We start from the raw sequence: 17,725 nt of genomic DNA on the forward strand, positions 1-17,725 counted from the left end.
AAACTCTACCCCAGAAGCTATGCAAAAGGAGGCCGAACGCTTTCACCAAATAGAAATGATAAACATCTGAAGAGAGATATTTAACATGATTTATACATCCAGGACATTCCATGGGACCCATTGGATACGAGCAATTTTATGTTTTTATGTTTCTGTTAAAATAATTTACTTATACAGAACATCGCATGGAGGCTTTTCATATTGTTCATGACAGAGTTCTCTAACTCCAAAGATAAGTACTCAGAATGACTGGGAAATTGTCCCAGGGAACAAGAATACAAACACAGGAGCCCATGGAGCCCCTGAGAACAAACAACACTGTATTCAGTGCCTACCGGGTCCAGCATGAAGAGATCCACTCCTTGCCCTGTGGAAAGAGCCACCAGGGTTGCACTACCATACAGTGCATAACCTGCAGCCACGATGTTGCGGCCAGGCTGCAAGGCATCCTTCTCAGAAGGCTCATCCTCCGTGGTCTGTGGAAGACAAGAAGAAATGCACAGTGCATTATGCCTGGAGAGCCCTTCCTTCCTTCACCAGGGGCTGCCCCTCAGACCTCCTCAACAGAGTGAGAAATTTTTCAAAAAGCCTGAAACCCCTTCCCCTTTTTGCCTGTTGCAATTGCTTTCCACACATCTCAGCCAGTAAGCATCGTCACCTCTTGTCCTCAACAGGAAAGTTGAGATTTGCTCCACCTACTTGGCTGCTGTTGTGAACTGGGTATGGAGCGGCCTTAGCTCCGAAGGCTCATGTGTAAGGTAGAGACTGGGTGCACAGCTCATGGAACCGTTTGGGGACATTCTGGAAACTTTGCAGTGTTGGACAGCGCATCTTCATCAGTGTGTTTGCAGTCTACCTTTTGTTAGCGACATCAGAAGAGGGGCTCAGAGGAAGGAGGCCAGCGGCGTTATGACTTTGATGGCTCTCTCTTTCCACTCTCTATGTCTCTCTCTGGTTCCTGTCCTCCATCACATGAAGAATCTTCTCCAGCATACACTCCCACATGATGATGTCTGTCCAAGTGCGTGGGGCCAAGCAACCATAGATTGAATCCCCTAAAACCTACAGCCAAGGCAAAGCCTTCCTCCTCCCTATGAAGTACTCTATCAGGAGTTTGGTCACCATGGTGAAAAGATAACACAGCCACCTCATGTTTAAACCATGTATTTGGACATGGATGGTACGTACTCACTAAGAAGTAGATATTAGTCAAAAAGGTACAGAATACTCAGGATATAATCCACAGAACTCAAGAAGGTTAACAAGTGGAAGGGCCCAAGTCAGGATGCCTCAATCCCACTTGGGAGGGAGAAGAAAGCAATCATGGGGGGGGGCAGAGGAAGGGAGGGATCTGGGTAGTAGAGGGGACAGGGAGAGGAAGGGGTAACATAATCAGATATTGGGGGGTGGGGGTAGCAGGACTGAAGCCCCGAGGACCAGCAGGAAGAATGGAAACAGGCAACCTTGGGAGATAGGAGGTGGAGGGACCCTCTAGAATGTTCCAGACACCTGGGAGGTGAAAGACTCTCAAGATTCAAAGGGAGGGACCTAGGATGAAGTGCTCTACAGTGTGGAGGGGGAACCGGTAGAGTCCACCTCCAGTGGAGGGACAGGACATCAAGTGGAAGGATGGGGTTGCCATTCCACGGTTAAAACCCTGACCCAGAATTGCTCCTGTCTGAAGGAACTGCAGTGACAAAAATGGAAAAGAGCTTGAGGGAAAGGAGGTCCAGTGACAGGCCCACATTGGGATCCAGTTCAAGAGGAGGTCCCAGGGCCTGACACTGTTACTGATGCTGTGATATGCTTGTAGACGGGAGCCTAGCAAGAGTCCCAGCAAGCAGCTGTAAGTCAGATGCAGATAGTAGCACCCAACCAATGGACAGAGGCCAGCGACCTCTGTGGTTCAATTGGGGAAAAGCTGGAAGAAGCTGAGAGGGGCGGCCCTGTGGGAAGACCAGCAGTCCCAGCTAACCTGGACCCCTGAGATCTCTCAGACACTGAGACACCAACCAGGCAGCATACACCAGCTGATTTGAGGACCCTGACACGTATACAACCTAGGACTGCCTGGTCTGACCTCAGTGAGAGAAGATGCACCTAACCCTGTAGATACGTGAGGCCCAGGGTGGAGGGGTGGGGTCATTCTCTTGGAGACAGGGTGGGGTGGGGAGGAGGTATGGGATGGGGAGAGGTTGGGTGGGGGCAGACTGGCAGGGGGATGAAGACTGGACTGTAAAAAATGATTAAAGAATAAAAAACAGAGCTGGGCAGTGGTGGCACAAGCCTGTAATCCCAGCACTTGGGAGGCAGAGGCAGGCGAATTTCTGCATTCGAGGCCTGGTCTACAGAGTGAGTTCCAGGACAGCCAGGGCTATACAGAGAAACCCTGTCTCGGAAAAAAAAAAAAAAGAATTAAAAAAAAAGAAAAACGTTATTTATTTCAGTGGTTATGGGATACTGCACAGCGGACAAACTCGGGTGACTCGGGAACAATTCTGAGCTGCAGAGAGCACATCCAGAGGAAGGGAGTTGCTGGCTCATGAACATCTCAGGTTGACAGCCAGAACCAAGGCTGCTCTGTGTCTCTATGGGAGTACCTGCTCTTGAATCCTGTCAAGAGCACTATAAGATGCTCAAGTCACCCCCTCCCTTGTAATTCCCACAAGCCATGGACCTAAGTCACTACAGTGATCTCTACTCAGCATCCCTCCAAGGTAAAGGCCAGAAGACACCTCAGGTTTATCCTTAGGAACCCTGTGGACCTCCTTTGAGACAACACCCCTCACTGGCTTGGAGCTCTCACCAGCTAGGCTATACTGACTGGCCAGTAAGCCCTCAGCCTCTTCCTGTCACCCCTGCACCAGCACTAGGATTTAAAGTGCATTCTACCATACCTGACATTTTTATGTGGGTCCATGGAGTTAGAGTCAGGTCTTCATGTTTGTAACTAATACACTTTGTCTACTGACTTTAGGTAGGCCCAACCCCAGCTCAACATTCTGACTTTATGATTTGGTGTTCCAGATACCCGATGGTATAATAAAACACATCTTCTTTGATGCCTAGCACACCCTCATTGGTGTGTTTAGAGTGTACCTTTTCTTTAGAACTATAATCTAAGGAGGCCCATGGTTATTTGGACTGGCCATCAGAGCCTGTGCTTTATTTTAAAATTTAAGGCAAAACCCTGTGTCTTGAGTCTCTCTAAATTCAAGCGTGATGGCTATCTGCCAAGAATAATAACACTCCTTTGCTTCCAACACAGTTGGCTTTCAGATGTTCAAGGCTGCAGTGATGGAGTTGGGGAACCCATTTAAGTTGTCATCCTGCCATTGCTGACTCAGTGAGCAACACTGAGTTAATTCTCCTTCTCTGTCCTACTGCTTCTCATTCAAAGGGTTACGGCATCAGTCTTTACCCACTTCCTGGGACTGAGGCAAAGACTTAGCCTAGATGTGGTGGTTGTTAACTCAACGCATCTGGGAAGAAAGAACTTCAGTTGAGGAAGTGCCTCCATCCAATTGACATGCAGGCATGTCTATGGGGTCTTTTCTTGACTGTTAATTGATGGAGGAGAACCCAACCACTGGGTGTGACAGTGTCCCTGGGCAGGTGAGCTTGGACTATGTAAGGAATATAGCAGAGCAAGTCAGGTGGGTGAGCAATAAGCAGTATTACTCTATGGTCTGTACTTCATTTTCTATCTCCAGGGTCCTGCCTTGAGTTCCTACTCTAACTTCCCCCAATGATGGGCTGTAAGATGAGATGACCCCTTTCCTTCCAAGTTGTCCTGAAAATATTAGTCCCGCCTAATCAAATGAAAGCTTGAACTTACTTGGCTCTCAAGGGGAAGTCAAGGAGGGGCTGTCTTAGAGTCTGAGAGAAAGCCATGGGACCTTTGTGAACTTGGAAACTGAACAAGTCACGGGCCAAATATAGGCATCTTCCAGAAGCTGAAAAGGACCCCTCTAACAAAGAGGGAAATACTTCTAGTGTACTACAAACTGGAACTGAACTCCACCGTCAACCGAAACTCACATTAACCGAAGCTCACCTGGAGGCAAATTCTTCCCACTCGCAGCTTCTAGATACTGAAGAGATCAGATTGGCTGCTTATGAACCCTAAGTAGATAGAGCTGGCAATCCTCCTCTGATTTAGTATACAGATAACCAATAGATAGTCCAAGCCTTCTCTGATTTAGTGAACAGATAATCAATGGGTGTTTTAAGCCTAGAAGAGGCTTAAAGTACACAGCAGCAACAGAAAACCAACAGTAAGCATTGAGTCTCACTCAGAAGCAGGGGATGTGTATGCTTAGAGTCTAGTGAGAGAGGAATGTCCCTTACTATCCCTACTCTTACTTATGATGGCACGTGCCTGTAACTCCAGCATCCAGGGGCGTAAGGTGAGAATATTGTAAATTCAAGGCCAGCTAGAACTACCTAGCAAAACACTGCTTAAAATAAATAAATAAATAAATAAATAAATCCTCTAATATCTGAAGCTTTCAAAGAACCAGTAATGAGCCGGGCGTAGTGGCACACACTTTTAATCCCAGCACTCGGGAGGCAGAGGCAGGCAGCTTTCTGAGTTCGAGGCCAGCCTGGTCTACAAAGTGAGTTCTAGGACAGCCAGGGCTATCCAGAGAAACCCTGTCTCAAAACAACAACAACAACAAAAAAAACAAAAAACAAAAAACAAAACAAAACAAAACAAAAGAACCACTATGAGCTCATGCATGACAAATTCTGTATCTGACCCTGGGTTGCAGTCTAGAGTACTCTAAAACATATACTGTATGAAATTACATGGAGGCGATGGGTACAAGGTCTATGAGAAACACAATTGAGTTTTGTGTTCATTCCCAGAACAACTCATTATGCTATTTTCAAAAATTTCAAAATCTGAAATCCCAATAGTTCTGCCCCTTAGCATTTTGGATGAGGGATATTCAGTTCCATCCAGACAATCAGAACAAGGTCCCCCCGGGCAGTGGTGGCACATGCCTTTAATCCCAGCACTTGGGAGGCAGAGGCAGGCGGATTTCTGAGTTTGAGGCCAGCCTGGTCTACAAAGTGAGTTCAAGGACAGCCAGGGCTACACAGAGAAACCCTGTCTTGAAAAAACCAAAAAAAAAAAAAAAAAAAAGAACAAGGTCCCAACGGGAGCCATGCCATTTTTCTCTCCCAGGAGAATGCTGCAAAGAAGGTAGATGAAGATTCCCAGTGGAGATTACAAGGTAGGGAGAAGGGAGAGGTGTTTCTGGAGTTGCCTCCACTGCTTTGTCTAGTGAGTGGAAGAAAAGAAAAGCCTCCAGACTAGGAAGTAAGTGGAAAGATGCTCGTCCGTCTACTCACCTTTCTGTAGATAGCAAATATAGTTCCGATGGAGGCCAGGCAGTCAATGTTTGAAGATCCGTCCAGTGGGTCAAAGCAAACCACATATTTCCCCTAAATCACAGAGAGAAAAGCACCCAGTCAGCACACCTACCTACTGGCCCAATTTTCTGTCTTAGAGCTGCATGTGACTGACGTTTGTCTCAACAAAGAGATTTAGACCCATGGGCCTTCCATTCCTGCAACGCCAGAAGCCATTGCTCAACAGGTGTCTGTTACATGTCTGGTATATGCCGAAAAACACACTCGCAATCACCTGCTGCAAGGCTCGGGTGGTGGAACTGATGTTCAAACGCAGAAACACGGTCTGTATAGAGGACCTAAGCAGGGGAGCGTGCAGAAAACAGGCAGAGCTGGCATGTGATGGAAGACCTGATTGAGGTTAAGGAACACAGAGAGTTAGGCAGGAGAATGCTAGGCAAGCATGTGTTTGAGTCCGGCATAGAAAGTGGGTTAGAATATATTCAAGAGCTAATAGGCAGTCAGTGATAGTTGAAGGTAGAGATGGGTGAGAGCCACTCTACTTGAAGCTTAAAGCTGAAGACAACGGAGATGATGTGGTTTGTGTCAGGTTAAGCTTGGCTTTACTCTTATCTTTTCAGTCTTTCTCCCAATCACAAGGAAATAGCTCCGTCCCCGATTCCCAACGAGTGTGACAAGGGACCAGCCAGCGGCTCAGCACACAACACAGTGCTTGGTTTTCGCTTCTCTCTTGCTGTGATAAAACACTCTGGTCAAAACCAGCTTTGTGGGGAAAGTTTTTCATTTTACACCTCCAAGGTCACACAAAGTCATTACTGAGGAAATCCCAGGTAGGCACCCAAGGCAGAAACGGAAGCAGAGACGTGGAGGGACGCTGCTTACTGGCTTGCAATCCTCATGGCTTGCTCAGCCTGCTTTCCTGTACAAGTCAGGACCACCTTCCCAGAGATGGCCCAGCCCATGGTGGGCTGGGCCCTCTCACATCAATCATAAATTAAGAAGATGCCACAGGAGCTAAGCGTGGTGGCGCACGCCTTTAATCCCAGCACTCGGGAGGCAGAGGCAGGTGGATTTTTGAGTTCAAGGCCAGCCTGGTCTACAAAGTGAGTTCCAGGACAGCCAGGGCTACACAGAGAAACCCTGTTTCGAAAAAACCAAAAAAAAAAAAAAAAAAAAAAAAAAAAAAGATGCCACAGACCTGTCCCCAGGCCGATCTGATGGAGGTAGTTCCTCAACTGTGACTCTCTTTCCAGGTGACTCTAGTTTGGGTCAAGTTGAGAAAAACTAACCAGAACAGTATTGTGACTGAATGTTGACTTAATTTTTGGCCACCAGCAAACTTCAGACTTTAGTAAGTCTCCGTGAGTCCGCTGAATGTAAACCCGATCTGTGCGCTCCAAACTCTGCCGAGGGCACAGGGTTACCACCAAGTGTTCCCTGGAGTGGTCCATTTGCTAGGCTAATCTATTTGGGAAGAGCCTCGCCCTCCAAGGGATTGCAGCCCTCTTCAGAACTTGAGTAGTGAAGACCATAGATAAGAAATCTTGGGGGTGGGGCTGAATCAGAGACTGCGTTGTTCAGCTCTTGTCTTCCCCAAGTAAACCCTCCTTATCCCTGGACTCTACAAGTCCAAGTTCATCAAAATGACGCCAAGGCCTGTTTACTGACATACTGGATGACATATGCCCCCAAAGGACATGAGACCACGTACGATATCCAGTTAAAGAACTGAGAAATGCTTTGTTTCCAGAAAACTAATGTCCCAAAATAGAAGACAATCCCAGAACCAGTTTACGCAAAACAACCCGTTCTCTCAGCCCAGTAGCACCATCTACTGCTGACTCGAGGTACTGCAGCCAGCCCTAGCCTCACCCTCCTCTCCTTGGCTGTGATCACCGCCTCTTTATTCTCTTCTGAGACAAGCACACAGGTGCTGTAGGAGGACTGAAGCATGTTGATGACCAGGGAGTTGGACAGCACGTCCAGTTTCTTCACCTCATCTCCTGTCACGTTCACGCTCCCCGAAATCCCATACCTAAGAAGACAGGGTAGATTAAGTCACCAAAGGAGTCTCAACCCCAGCAAAAAATGTGCGGAGCCCAAACCAACAATACACTTACCCTTCTCTCCCGTGCCTCTTCCATCTCCAAATTATAAATACCTAGGGAGCATGCTATGATTCAAAGCAGTGCTACTCAAAGTTACTTCCTTTACACCTTAGGGGCATTGTCATGTCTCCTTGGTCTTCCAAGGAAGTTGACCAGATTCAGCCTCCCTAAAATGCAGACTCCTGCGTGGCACTGGCAGCTAGGGGGAATGGGAGAACCCTTGAGGATAACTTAAGGGTTCCAAAGAGTGAATGGTCATAGCTTTTCTACCCTGGAACATCAAGCTTCAACTTCAAACTTCTCCACAGAGGCTTGTGTTTTAGAGCCATAATATACAGCGATCTCCTTCTCACACCTCAAGCCTTCAGGGGGTCCCCAATAACCTCGGGCTCCTCCCACTCTGGGCTGCTTTAATTCTGTCAATTTGAAGCAAATTCGAGTCACCTAGCAAGAGGGAACCTCAATCGAGGTATTGCTTCATGAGATTAGCCTGTGGAAACATCCATTTTCTTTATTACTGACTGATGTGAGAGGCCCCATCCAACTGTGAATGGTGTCATCCCTGGGCGGGTGGTGCTGGGTTATATCAGGCTGCGTAAGCCAGTAAACAGCGTTCTCCGTGGCTTTTGCTTCAGTTCCTGCCTCCAGGTCCCTGCCTTGAGTCCCTGCTCTGACACACACCCCCTCGCCACCACCCCACCCCCGTGACAGACTGCCTGCTGTGAGATGGAGTGAACCCTTTCCTCCTCCAAGTTGCTTTTGGTCCTGGTGTTTATCACAGCAATGGGGAAGCTAACCCACTCTCAGAGCCTGGTCCTGCTTAACTATGGAGAAGGAGGGGGCAAAAAAAGACACTTACCCTCCCCTCTCTGCTTTAATTCCAGTTATTTGTTGAAGAAATCCTCAAGTGATGCGAGCAGGTGACTCTAGTTGAAAGCCCCTTATGGACACGGACGTCAATAAAAAGCATCCCCCCCTCCCTAACTGACGGCCTCCCCTTCCACTTCCACTAAACTGAAAATAGCAGGTGGTACATGAAGTACAGTGTTTCTATTACTGCAGTTGTTAAAGTGATTTTTCTCTCCTGGCACTGATTCCGTTACAGTCCATTGGTTTTTTTTTACTTCTTAAAAGTCTGTGCCGGGGCTGGTGAGATGGCTCAGTGGGTAAGAGCACCGGCTGCTCTTCAGAAGGTCATGAGTTCAGATCCCAGCAACCATATGGTGGCTCACAACCATCCGTAAGGAGATCTGACACCCTTTTCTGCAGTGTCTGAAGTCAGCTATACTTCCATCCAGAATTTGACGTATGGTATGATGAGCCTTGGGAAACAACCTCACGTCAAACGTCATGAAAGGCTTTTACCCCTTGGTTCAAAACTGCAGAGTGTAAGCAAACAATGAGAACAATTAAATTGGGTTGCTCTGCCTCAGGATCACAGTCTCCTATGTAAGCAGCTGTTGCTGGGGCAGGAAGAGCTGAGCAAATGTGTACAGCCTGCCACCTACTGGCCATGGGCGTGAATGCTGCCCAACACATCTGTGAATCACGATGTCCTGTCCCGATGCCTAAAGGCTGGACACAGCTGCACGGGCCAAGGCCAAGATACTGGCAGTCCCTGTCTCACGCCCCTTGGCTGCTCTCTGTGTGAGGAGGGTAGGGTTTTCCCACTATGAAGAGCAGTCCAGGGACCTAGGACCCTGTTGGACACCACTTCCAGGGCTGAGCCTGCCACCTAGTGGTCAGTCACCACATAGGCCAGCCTTTAAATTTTTCCTCGAATGGTCTCGGAACCATGGTAGCTAATCGTGGGGCATGTCTTGAGTATTTATCACAGGGCCTGGCACTGTCAGAACCAGAGTCCCAATGACTTACTAACCCTTATAACAGCCCTTTGTGTTAAAACCATTAGTACCCCAGCACTCGGGAGGCAGAGGCAGGCGGATTTCTGAGTTAGAGGCCAGCCTGGTCTACAAAGTGAGTTCCAGGACAGCCAGGGCTACACAGAGAAACCCTGTCTCGAAAAAACAAAACAAAAAAACCAAAACAAACAAACAAACAAAAAAATTAGTACCTCCCAGATTTACAAACATGGAGGTCTTAGCAAGAATAAATCATATTCCACAGCCACAAGGTAAGAAAAACCAAGTTAAATAAAGCACTTATCTAGACCTTCATGGCCCTTGGTCGGATGCTGAACCACTGAGAAGCAGATTGTGGCAGATACACAAGGAACGCTGCCAAGAGAGTTGCCGTGGAGCAGAGAGGCCTGCACGGAGGAGGGGTAAAAGTGTGGGCAAAAGTCCTGAGTGGTCACAGGAAACCGCCCTAATTATAGCAGAGCGGGAAAACAGGAGTAGCAAAGACTCTATCTAATGTCACTCGGGGATGATCGTCACACATGCAGGCACCTCCCATTCTGGAAGCATGTTCTTAAAGGCAGAGAGCACTTGGCCATTCTTGCCAAATGAAGTAACCACATAGTTAAGGGACAGCACGGGCAGAGGAAAAGCCAATCAACTTGAATTTGGGTCCTGCTACCTGTTCCTAAACACTTACATAGTAAGCTCTGTGGTGGTTTTATGATTGCAATTATGAAATTAATGCTGTCACAGTTTGGGAATAAAGGCACCACACGGTTGATAATAAACATTTTAAATCGGTGAGCTTTGTTGGCTCTTCTTCGAGGAGGTTCCCCCAACCCACACACGTATGTCCCTTCAACTTCAGAGGGGCCTCTCACTAGAATCAAAATGGAACTCCAAAGGAAGTGATTTCTTTTCGTCATGCCTTAAAACCGTACTCCTGGCTGTGGTCACCAGCAACTCCAGCATGAATGTGGCCCTGTTCTGCAAAAGAGAACCAAGTGCCTGGCGTGGTGGCGCAAGTCTTTGATCCCAGCACTCGGGAGGCAGAGGCAGGCGGATTTCTGAGTTCGGGGCCAGCCTGGTCTACAAAGTGAGCTCCAGGACAGCCAGGGCTATACAGAGAAACCCTGTCTCGAAAAACCAAGAGAGAGAGAGAGAGAGAGAGAGAGAGAGAGAGAGAGAGAGAGAGAGAGAGAGAGAGAGAGAGAGAACGAACCAAGCAAAGGTGCCCCAGCCCAGCCTGTCCAGATTCCTGAGCACCACGTGAAGATGAAGAAAACTGAGCCAGGTTCTTTTCATGACAGCCAAGCCCCCTTAATCTGTGTTCTGGTGATTTCTACCCCATACTACTAGCAGAGGTCATGACAACTGAACACCTGTATGGGGAGTGGGGTGGGGAAAGGCATCAAAACACATTTTAAAGTCCCATGAAGAATCTACCTGTGCAAATATAAGTAATGAGAATTCAATATAGGTTTTGAGGCAACAAGCGATAGTGTTACCATTATAATCCCAAGTAACCAGTAATCACACTTTTCTCTGCAGCTTGTTGCCAAGCAGTTTTTCCCTTTCCTGCAAAACATGCCAAAGGCTGCTTTATCAAAGCAGACATAAAGAATTTAAATTCAGTATCCCTGGGGCACAAAAAGCAAATTAGCTTTGGGCCCAGTTTCTATCGCAAGCACCGGTCTGTAGCTTCCACACCCTGGCTTGGGTTGCCTGCGCATGCTCTCCAGGACTTACAGGTTGGCCAGGCCGGCCTTGCGCACTGCGGAAGAGATGGCTTTGATGGCAGTCAGCATCGAGTTGAGCAGCTGGGTGAGTTCTCCGGTCCCTTTGGCCTGTCGCCCCTTTTCCATAACGTAACGGGTCAGGGTCAGCATGTCTGTCTCAAAAGGGCTTCTGTCCGTCATTGTGGCAAATGAGACCTCAAAGCCTCTCTTTCCTCCTTGTAGGAATCCTTGCTCTCTCCAGGCAGCAGCTTCACAGCCTACACGTTGAAGACACACCTGCAGTTGACTGTGCCAAAGTCCAAGGGAAAAGAACCCCAGCCCACGTGACTCAGAGAGCTGGACAAGACCTCAAGGAAACTTCCCTGGCTGGCCTCCCTCCCTGACTGCGGCAGCTGCCACAGTGCAAGAAGCAGGCTGTAAATAGAACTGCGCTGCAGGGAAGGGCTGGCCTCAATCTCTATACCTGGTTTTGTTGTTTTGTTTTGTTTTTTAAGATCCCAAGAAGCCAGGGTCAGCCACAGGTGAGAGAAGACTAGCTAATATAATGACCCACAAATTCCTCCTATGGGAAGCAAGAGGGCTTTCTGCAGATAGCCGTCGCTGGGCCTCACTGTGCACGGTTGTGACTCTCAGATGGCATATTGGCAGATTCTTTATCTGGGGCATAGGTCACATAACAAACTAATGGCAATCCCAGGGTGACTGGAGCAAGAGTTCTTTCAGGCTTACTTCCTTTAAGCACGTATAACTAGAGGGGTGAGGAAGATAAATAATACATTCCTAGCAGAGTGTCTAGTCCCAGAGTTGATCTGTCAGTTTCTCTGGATTTTTATTTTTATTTTAAAAACTCTTTATTTGAAAACATACATCAGGATCACACTGGCTGCTCTTGCAGAGAGGACCTGGCTTTGGGTCCTAATACCAACTTCTACTCTAGTTCTAGGAGATCCAGCACCCTATTCTGACCTCCAGGACACCAAACATGTAAGTGGTGCATGTGTATACATGTAGGAGACGCTCAGGCACATGGAATGGTCTCATAAAAATGTTTAAAGAAACACTTTTTAAAAGTGACCCAGAATTAACTGCTTAGAGATGGCCATGTTCTGTTTCTGTGATATCCTAACTTTCTCTGACCGCAGACAGACTTGGTTCTGGGTCTCAAGCTGGTTACCCGATATGTGGATTAATTTGAAAGTATTGCTAAACATTTAAGACCTTGCTTCACTCATAAATTCAGACAACAACTGGTAGAGTGGCTCTTAAGTATTAAAAATCAGTTGGTGTGCCTGGTATCCAACTCGGTGCCTTAAAAACCTACATCCTTCTGGCTCTTCAGTGTACCTAGAACTATAGGTGTACATATAATTTCATATATCTCCACCTACTTGGCCAGCTGAGTCAAGAGAATCCCAAATCTGGGCAACATATCAAGACTCTGTATCAAATAAGTCAATCAACCAAACAGAGGACATGCATGTTGCCTTACAATTTTATATCCTCCCTTGATAATTATTTCATTAAATTCGTTTGGTGGGGCTTGTGAGATGAGTCAGCGGTTAAGAGCACCAGCTGCTGTTCCAGAAGTCATAAGTTCAATTCCCAGCAACTACATGGTAGCTCACAACCATCAATAAAGGCATCTGATGCCCTCTTCTGGCCTGCAGGTGTACATGCAGACAGAACACTCATAAAGCAATTTGTACATGACTCTATTTTGGTTTTTCTCTCGGACCGTGGGTTTTCCAGGCTGTGGCTGTTGCATCCTTTCAGGTAGTTGAAGGTCCCTTTGAGAGCCTCATCCAGAGGCTGGTAGGATGGCTGGATGACTGAGTAAATTGACGAAGTGCTCACACTTATGGTAAAACCCAGATGTACTGGAGTGCACCTGTGATTTCAGCTCTGGGGGCACCAGGGCCTTGCTGGCCAGCCAGTCTAGTAAGCTCTGGGTTCAGTGAGAGACCCTGTGTCAAAAAATAAAGAAAAACCATCCCATAATCAGCCACCAAACCCAGACACTATTGCATATGCCAGCAAGATTTTGCTGAAGGGACCCTGATATAGCTTGCAAACTTTATATGCCCCAGTACAGGCGAATGCCAGGGCCAAGAAGTGGAAGTGGATGGGTAGGGGAGCAGGGCAGGGGGAGGGTATAGGAGACTTTGGGGGTAGCATTTGAATTGTAAATGAAGAAAATGTCTAATAAAAAAAAGATGAACAAAAAAAAAATAAAGAAAAAATACCTAATGTCAAGTTCTGGTCTATACACAAAGCTGCACTTAAAGGTTCAAGTTGCCCAAGTGGCCTGAGACAGCAGCTGTTGGCCTTTCTGCAAATGCCAAAGTTCTTCCAGGGTACATGGCAGACTGGAAACTCATAGAGTGGCCACAGTGACAGTCTGGATGCTGGGTGGCAGCTGCNCCCCCCCCCCCCAGGTATCTCAGAACTGCTGGCATATTAGTGACAGAGTTATTGAGGACCTGGTTGCTCCCCCCCCCCCAGGTATCTCAGAACTGCTGGCATATTAGTGACAGAGTTATTGAGGACCTGGTTGCTCCCCCCCCCCCAGGTATCTCAGGACTGCTGACATATTAGTGACAGTTATTGAGGGCCTGGTTGTACTCCATGAAAACCCCACATCTGAGTGCATCAGGACAAACGGACCCTGGGACAGTCAAGGCTTGCAAGGCCATCCACCAGAGACCTGGACATAGAAATATGTTTCTGGAAGATTGTCTGAGGACCCTTCCTGTTGGCAAAACTGCTTTATCTAATCCTGTCACGTAATCCTAGAGCATCTGCATGTGGCACCTCTGCCACATGTGACATGTCCCATGTCTCCTTGGCCAGCCAGCCTCACAGTCAGTGAGCTCTAGGTTCAGTGGGAAGCCTTGTCTCAAAAAATAAGATGGGCAACACCTGAGGAAGACACTGAGCATCAACCTCTGGTCTCCATATATGTGCATACTACATACACCCGCACTCAGACACATATGTACACACACACACACACACACGCACACACACACACACACACACACACACACGTTTTGTTACACACAACACACCTAACAATCCAGGATTAATTTTTTTTTAACCTTTTTGGAGGCCCAAAGCCCAGAACCAAGGTGACCATGCTTCCTCTGAGAGTTCTGGGGAGTGCCCCTCCTTGCCTCCTCTGGCTTTTGGTGCATTCCTTGGTTGCCGTGGCTTGTGACATCACTCTGGTCTCTGCTTCCACTGCCTTATGGTAAGGTGGCTAATTGTGGTCGTCTACTGCATCTGGAATTAACTAAACCCCAAGCATCCGGGCACACCTGGGAGGGATTTTTCTTGGATCATTTGAGGTAGGAGGCCTACCCTAAATCTGAATCATTTGAGGTCAGAAGACCCCACCCAGTATCCAGACCATACCTTCTGGTGGCCAACCACATAAATAAAACACAGAAGGAGGAAAGAAGGTTTTGGCAAGTTCATCAATCATGCTGATCCATTCCTTTTCTGGTGTTAGGACATATTTCTTAGGAACGCCATCATAGACTTGCAGAACTCTAGGACCTCCCTGGGATTTTTAACACCAGATTCGGACTGTTAAGTCATTCTGTCTCATAGAACAGATACTTGATCATTAGTCTTTCTTTTGGAGACAGCCACATGCTGTAAGCCCCTCCAGCCTCTCTCTCTCTCTCTCTCTCTCTCTCTCTCTCTCTCTCTCTCTCTGTGTGTGTGTGTGTGCTCATTCTGTCATTTGTTGTTGTTGTTGTTGCTGTATGGTTTGGTTTGGTTTTTTTGAGAGAGAACTCTAATACACATCCTCCCCCTATGTGATGAAGACACTTCCTGCATTTAGGGCCCTCCATGGCATCTAGCTTGAGCTCCTCTCAAAATCATCAGCTTAATCACATCCATAGTGACCCTTCACCCAGACAGGGTCACACTGGCCAGTCCCAGAGATCTGAATGTGAACATATCCTTGAGGTGGCACCAACTACAGGAATCTGGAAGTGATTCCCAAACCTGAGGCCAGGGATCAGGCTGAAGTTACTCCAAAGGCTTTGAGAATCTCCACTACACCTGACCTGTTCCATCCAATGCCCAGCCATATACACTGTGTGTAACCAGCCCTTGTTGGCAAAGCCAGAGCAGGAATGGCTTCCAGTCATATCAGAGGAATATCCTCTTTCGTACACAATGGATGCACCCTCTGCTGGTTTGCTGTGCGATTTAGGTTGGAAGATAAGAGGCATAAGCTGTGAAAACTCTAAAAGCAAACCCAACGGAGCCTCTTGACACTTCCTGCTTCTGCTGGTCAGCAGAGAGGCCTGGCAGCCTGCATGTGAGGGGAGGCTTCAAGGGCTATTTGCCGAGGAGATGCTGTAAGTGGAAGGGTCGCCCACTTCTGGGCAAGACCACTCCATAGAAACCAAGTCTCCATGCATTTTTATGGATAGGGAGTGTGTTGTGTATCCAAGGACTGCATCTAAAAAACGTTCAAGGCTGAATCTGAGATGTACCAGCCAAGAACTGGTGTTTGAGCTGTTATTGCCCTGGCTCAGGGCTCCATACAGAGGAATGTGCTCAGAGAGTACAAACAAACATTCTTGAGAACATTCCATTAATTGACTCCAACTCCCAATCAAAAGACACCAGGTGGGACACACAGACAAAGGCAGGGGAAGGGAATCTTTTGTTGCTCCGCAGGGTTCATCGTGGTACTGGGGTGTGCATTTCTGGATGCTGCACCCTCCTCAGGTGCTGTAAGACCATTGGAAGACAAGTGGAGGATGAAGAGATAACCCAGTCAGCTAAGCACTTGCCTTGGAAGCATGGGGACCTGAGTTCAAGGTACAAGATCCAAAATTATAAATAAAATAAATGGCACCAGAGGAAAAAAACAACATCTGAGATTGTCCTCTATTCTCCACATGCACATACAGATATGAGTGCACACTGTATATAAACACCCACACATACCCCCAAACCCCACCTCACCCACACACACATACACAGAGAGAGACAGAGAGAGAGACAGAGAGAGAGACAGAGACAGAGAAATGGTACTTTTTGAACCCGGAGGTTTTCCTGAGAAGGCTAGTCACAGCTGGACTCAGAGGAGTGCTAGATTTCAGTTTATTCAGCAAACAAAAGCAAACCCAAGGTTTGGGATTGAATCAAGTTTCCTGTTTGAAGGACATGAAATCAGTGGAGTGTTCCATTCACAAGTGTGGGGGGGAAGCACATTTTAAACACACACACACACACACACACACACACACACACACACGAGAGAGAGAGAGAGAGAGAGAGAGAGAGAGACAGAGACAGAGACAGAGACAGAGAGAGAGACAGAGAGAGAGACAGAGAGAGAGACAGAGAGAGAGATCTCACAAGGGTACAGGGCTCCTAACATTTGATAGAATTTACCGTAATCTGGAACTTCTGACCCAGAAAGGGATGAACTGTGTGCAGAAGACCATGCACCAAGCAGGTGTATTTCTACATAGCACCCGCTGTGGCAGATCCTCTTAGGAAAGCTACCCCCACCCCTAACTCAAAAAGTACCCTCTTGGCACCCAGTCTGTTTCATAAGTTTGGTTCTTAGGGTCAATCATCTTCACCATGACAACTGGACCCTCCCTAGGTTGTTAATTTAAATGGCTTTGTTATTCGATGCCATTCTTGCATAAACACCACCACTGAATAGTAGCATAAACTGCCATTGTGTCTTGGATGGTTATAGACACCCGGGGAGATTTGAGAAGCCAAACGCTTGCTCATTTCTAGAAGGGCAGAAACAGCCAGAACTGACCAGGGCTGCACATAAAAGACACAACGCTGACTCAGTTTAGGACATGAGAAGTGACCAGGATGCCTGTGTTCACCTCCCAGCCCTACTTGTCACCTACTGGCTGGAGACCTCCAGCAGGTTTCCTGGACCTTCAGTTCTCCATGTTACCATGGATAAGATGGACCGGACACAGCGTTCCAGCACGGCTGCCATTGTGGGGAGTGAATGAGTTGCCTAGTGTTATACTGACACAAATCACTGAAGAAAAAAATTTTATAAAGGAAGGATGTGTTTATTTCTTCATCACCTACTCAAAATATATATTACCTGATATAGTGACATTATAGCATGTGGATGAGGTGACCTTGGACATTGCAAACATTAAGCCATGAAACTATCGATGCTGTTAGGTTTTTTGTTTCTAGGAACGTACAACACGCAGAATGGAGTCGCGTTACTTGAGCTCTGCTCTGGGGCAGGGGCAAGGCCGATCTTCACTTGGCTTTGTGCTTCTTGAAGATCTCCAGGAACTCCTGTACATCTTCAGAGGACCCCATGATGACTGGTGCCTTCTGGTGGATCTCAGTGGGAACGATGTCTAATATATCTTTGTCCCCCGTGGTGGCGACTCCACCGGCCTTCTCCATGACATAAGCTATGGGGTTGCACTCATACAGCAGCCGCAGCTGGAAAACAAGACCAGAGGCACCGAGGCCCTCAGCCAGAAGCTGCACCGTCAGAGTCGGGCGCCTGCTCGCTCTTTCTTTCTTTCTTTCTTTCTTTCTTTCTTTCTTTCTTTCTTTCTTTCTTTCTTTCTTTCTTCCTTTCTTTCTTTCTCTCTCTCTC

At 47.4% G+C, this 17,725-nt stretch overlaps 2 protein-coding genes across 2 annotated transcripts in view; both read right to left on the bottom strand.

Moving 5' to 3' along the window:
- The window catches only part of Fbp2 (fructose-bisphosphatase 2), a 24,159-nt gene extending 12,702 nt beyond the window's left edge, over positions 1-11,457 (bottom strand). Inside the window, exons 1-4 of the mRNA XM_021215708.2 lie at positions 11,102-11,457; positions 7,255-7,417; positions 5,362-5,454; positions 336-476 (exon numbers count right to left, since the gene is read on the bottom strand). Of these exons, the coding sequence (XP_021071367.1) occupies positions 336-476; positions 5,362-5,454; positions 7,255-7,417; positions 11,102-11,271 (567 nt within the window). The 5' untranslated portion in view covers positions 11,272-11,457. The remainder of the gene's footprint in view (positions 1-335; positions 477-5,361; positions 5,455-7,254; positions 7,418-11,101) is intronic.
- A 5,693-nt stretch (positions 11,458-17,150) lies between these two features.
- Fbp1 (fructose-bisphosphatase 1) overlaps positions 17,151-17,725 on the bottom strand; it is a 25,440-nt gene continuing 24,865 nt past the window's right edge. The window contains exon 7 of the mRNA XM_021215687.1: positions 17,151-17,565. Within this exon, the coding sequence (XP_021071346.1) occupies positions 17,374-17,565 (192 nt within the window). The 3' untranslated portion in view covers positions 17,151-17,373. The remainder of the gene's footprint in view (positions 17,566-17,725) is intronic.

The sequence above is a fragment of the Mus pahari genome, chromosome 16 (assembly GCF_900095145.1).
Source record: "Mus pahari chromosome 16, PAHARI_EIJ_v1.1, whole genome shotgun sequence".
In the NCBI taxonomy this organism is placed as follows: Eukaryota; Metazoa; Chordata; class Mammalia; order Rodentia; family Muridae; genus Mus; species Mus pahari.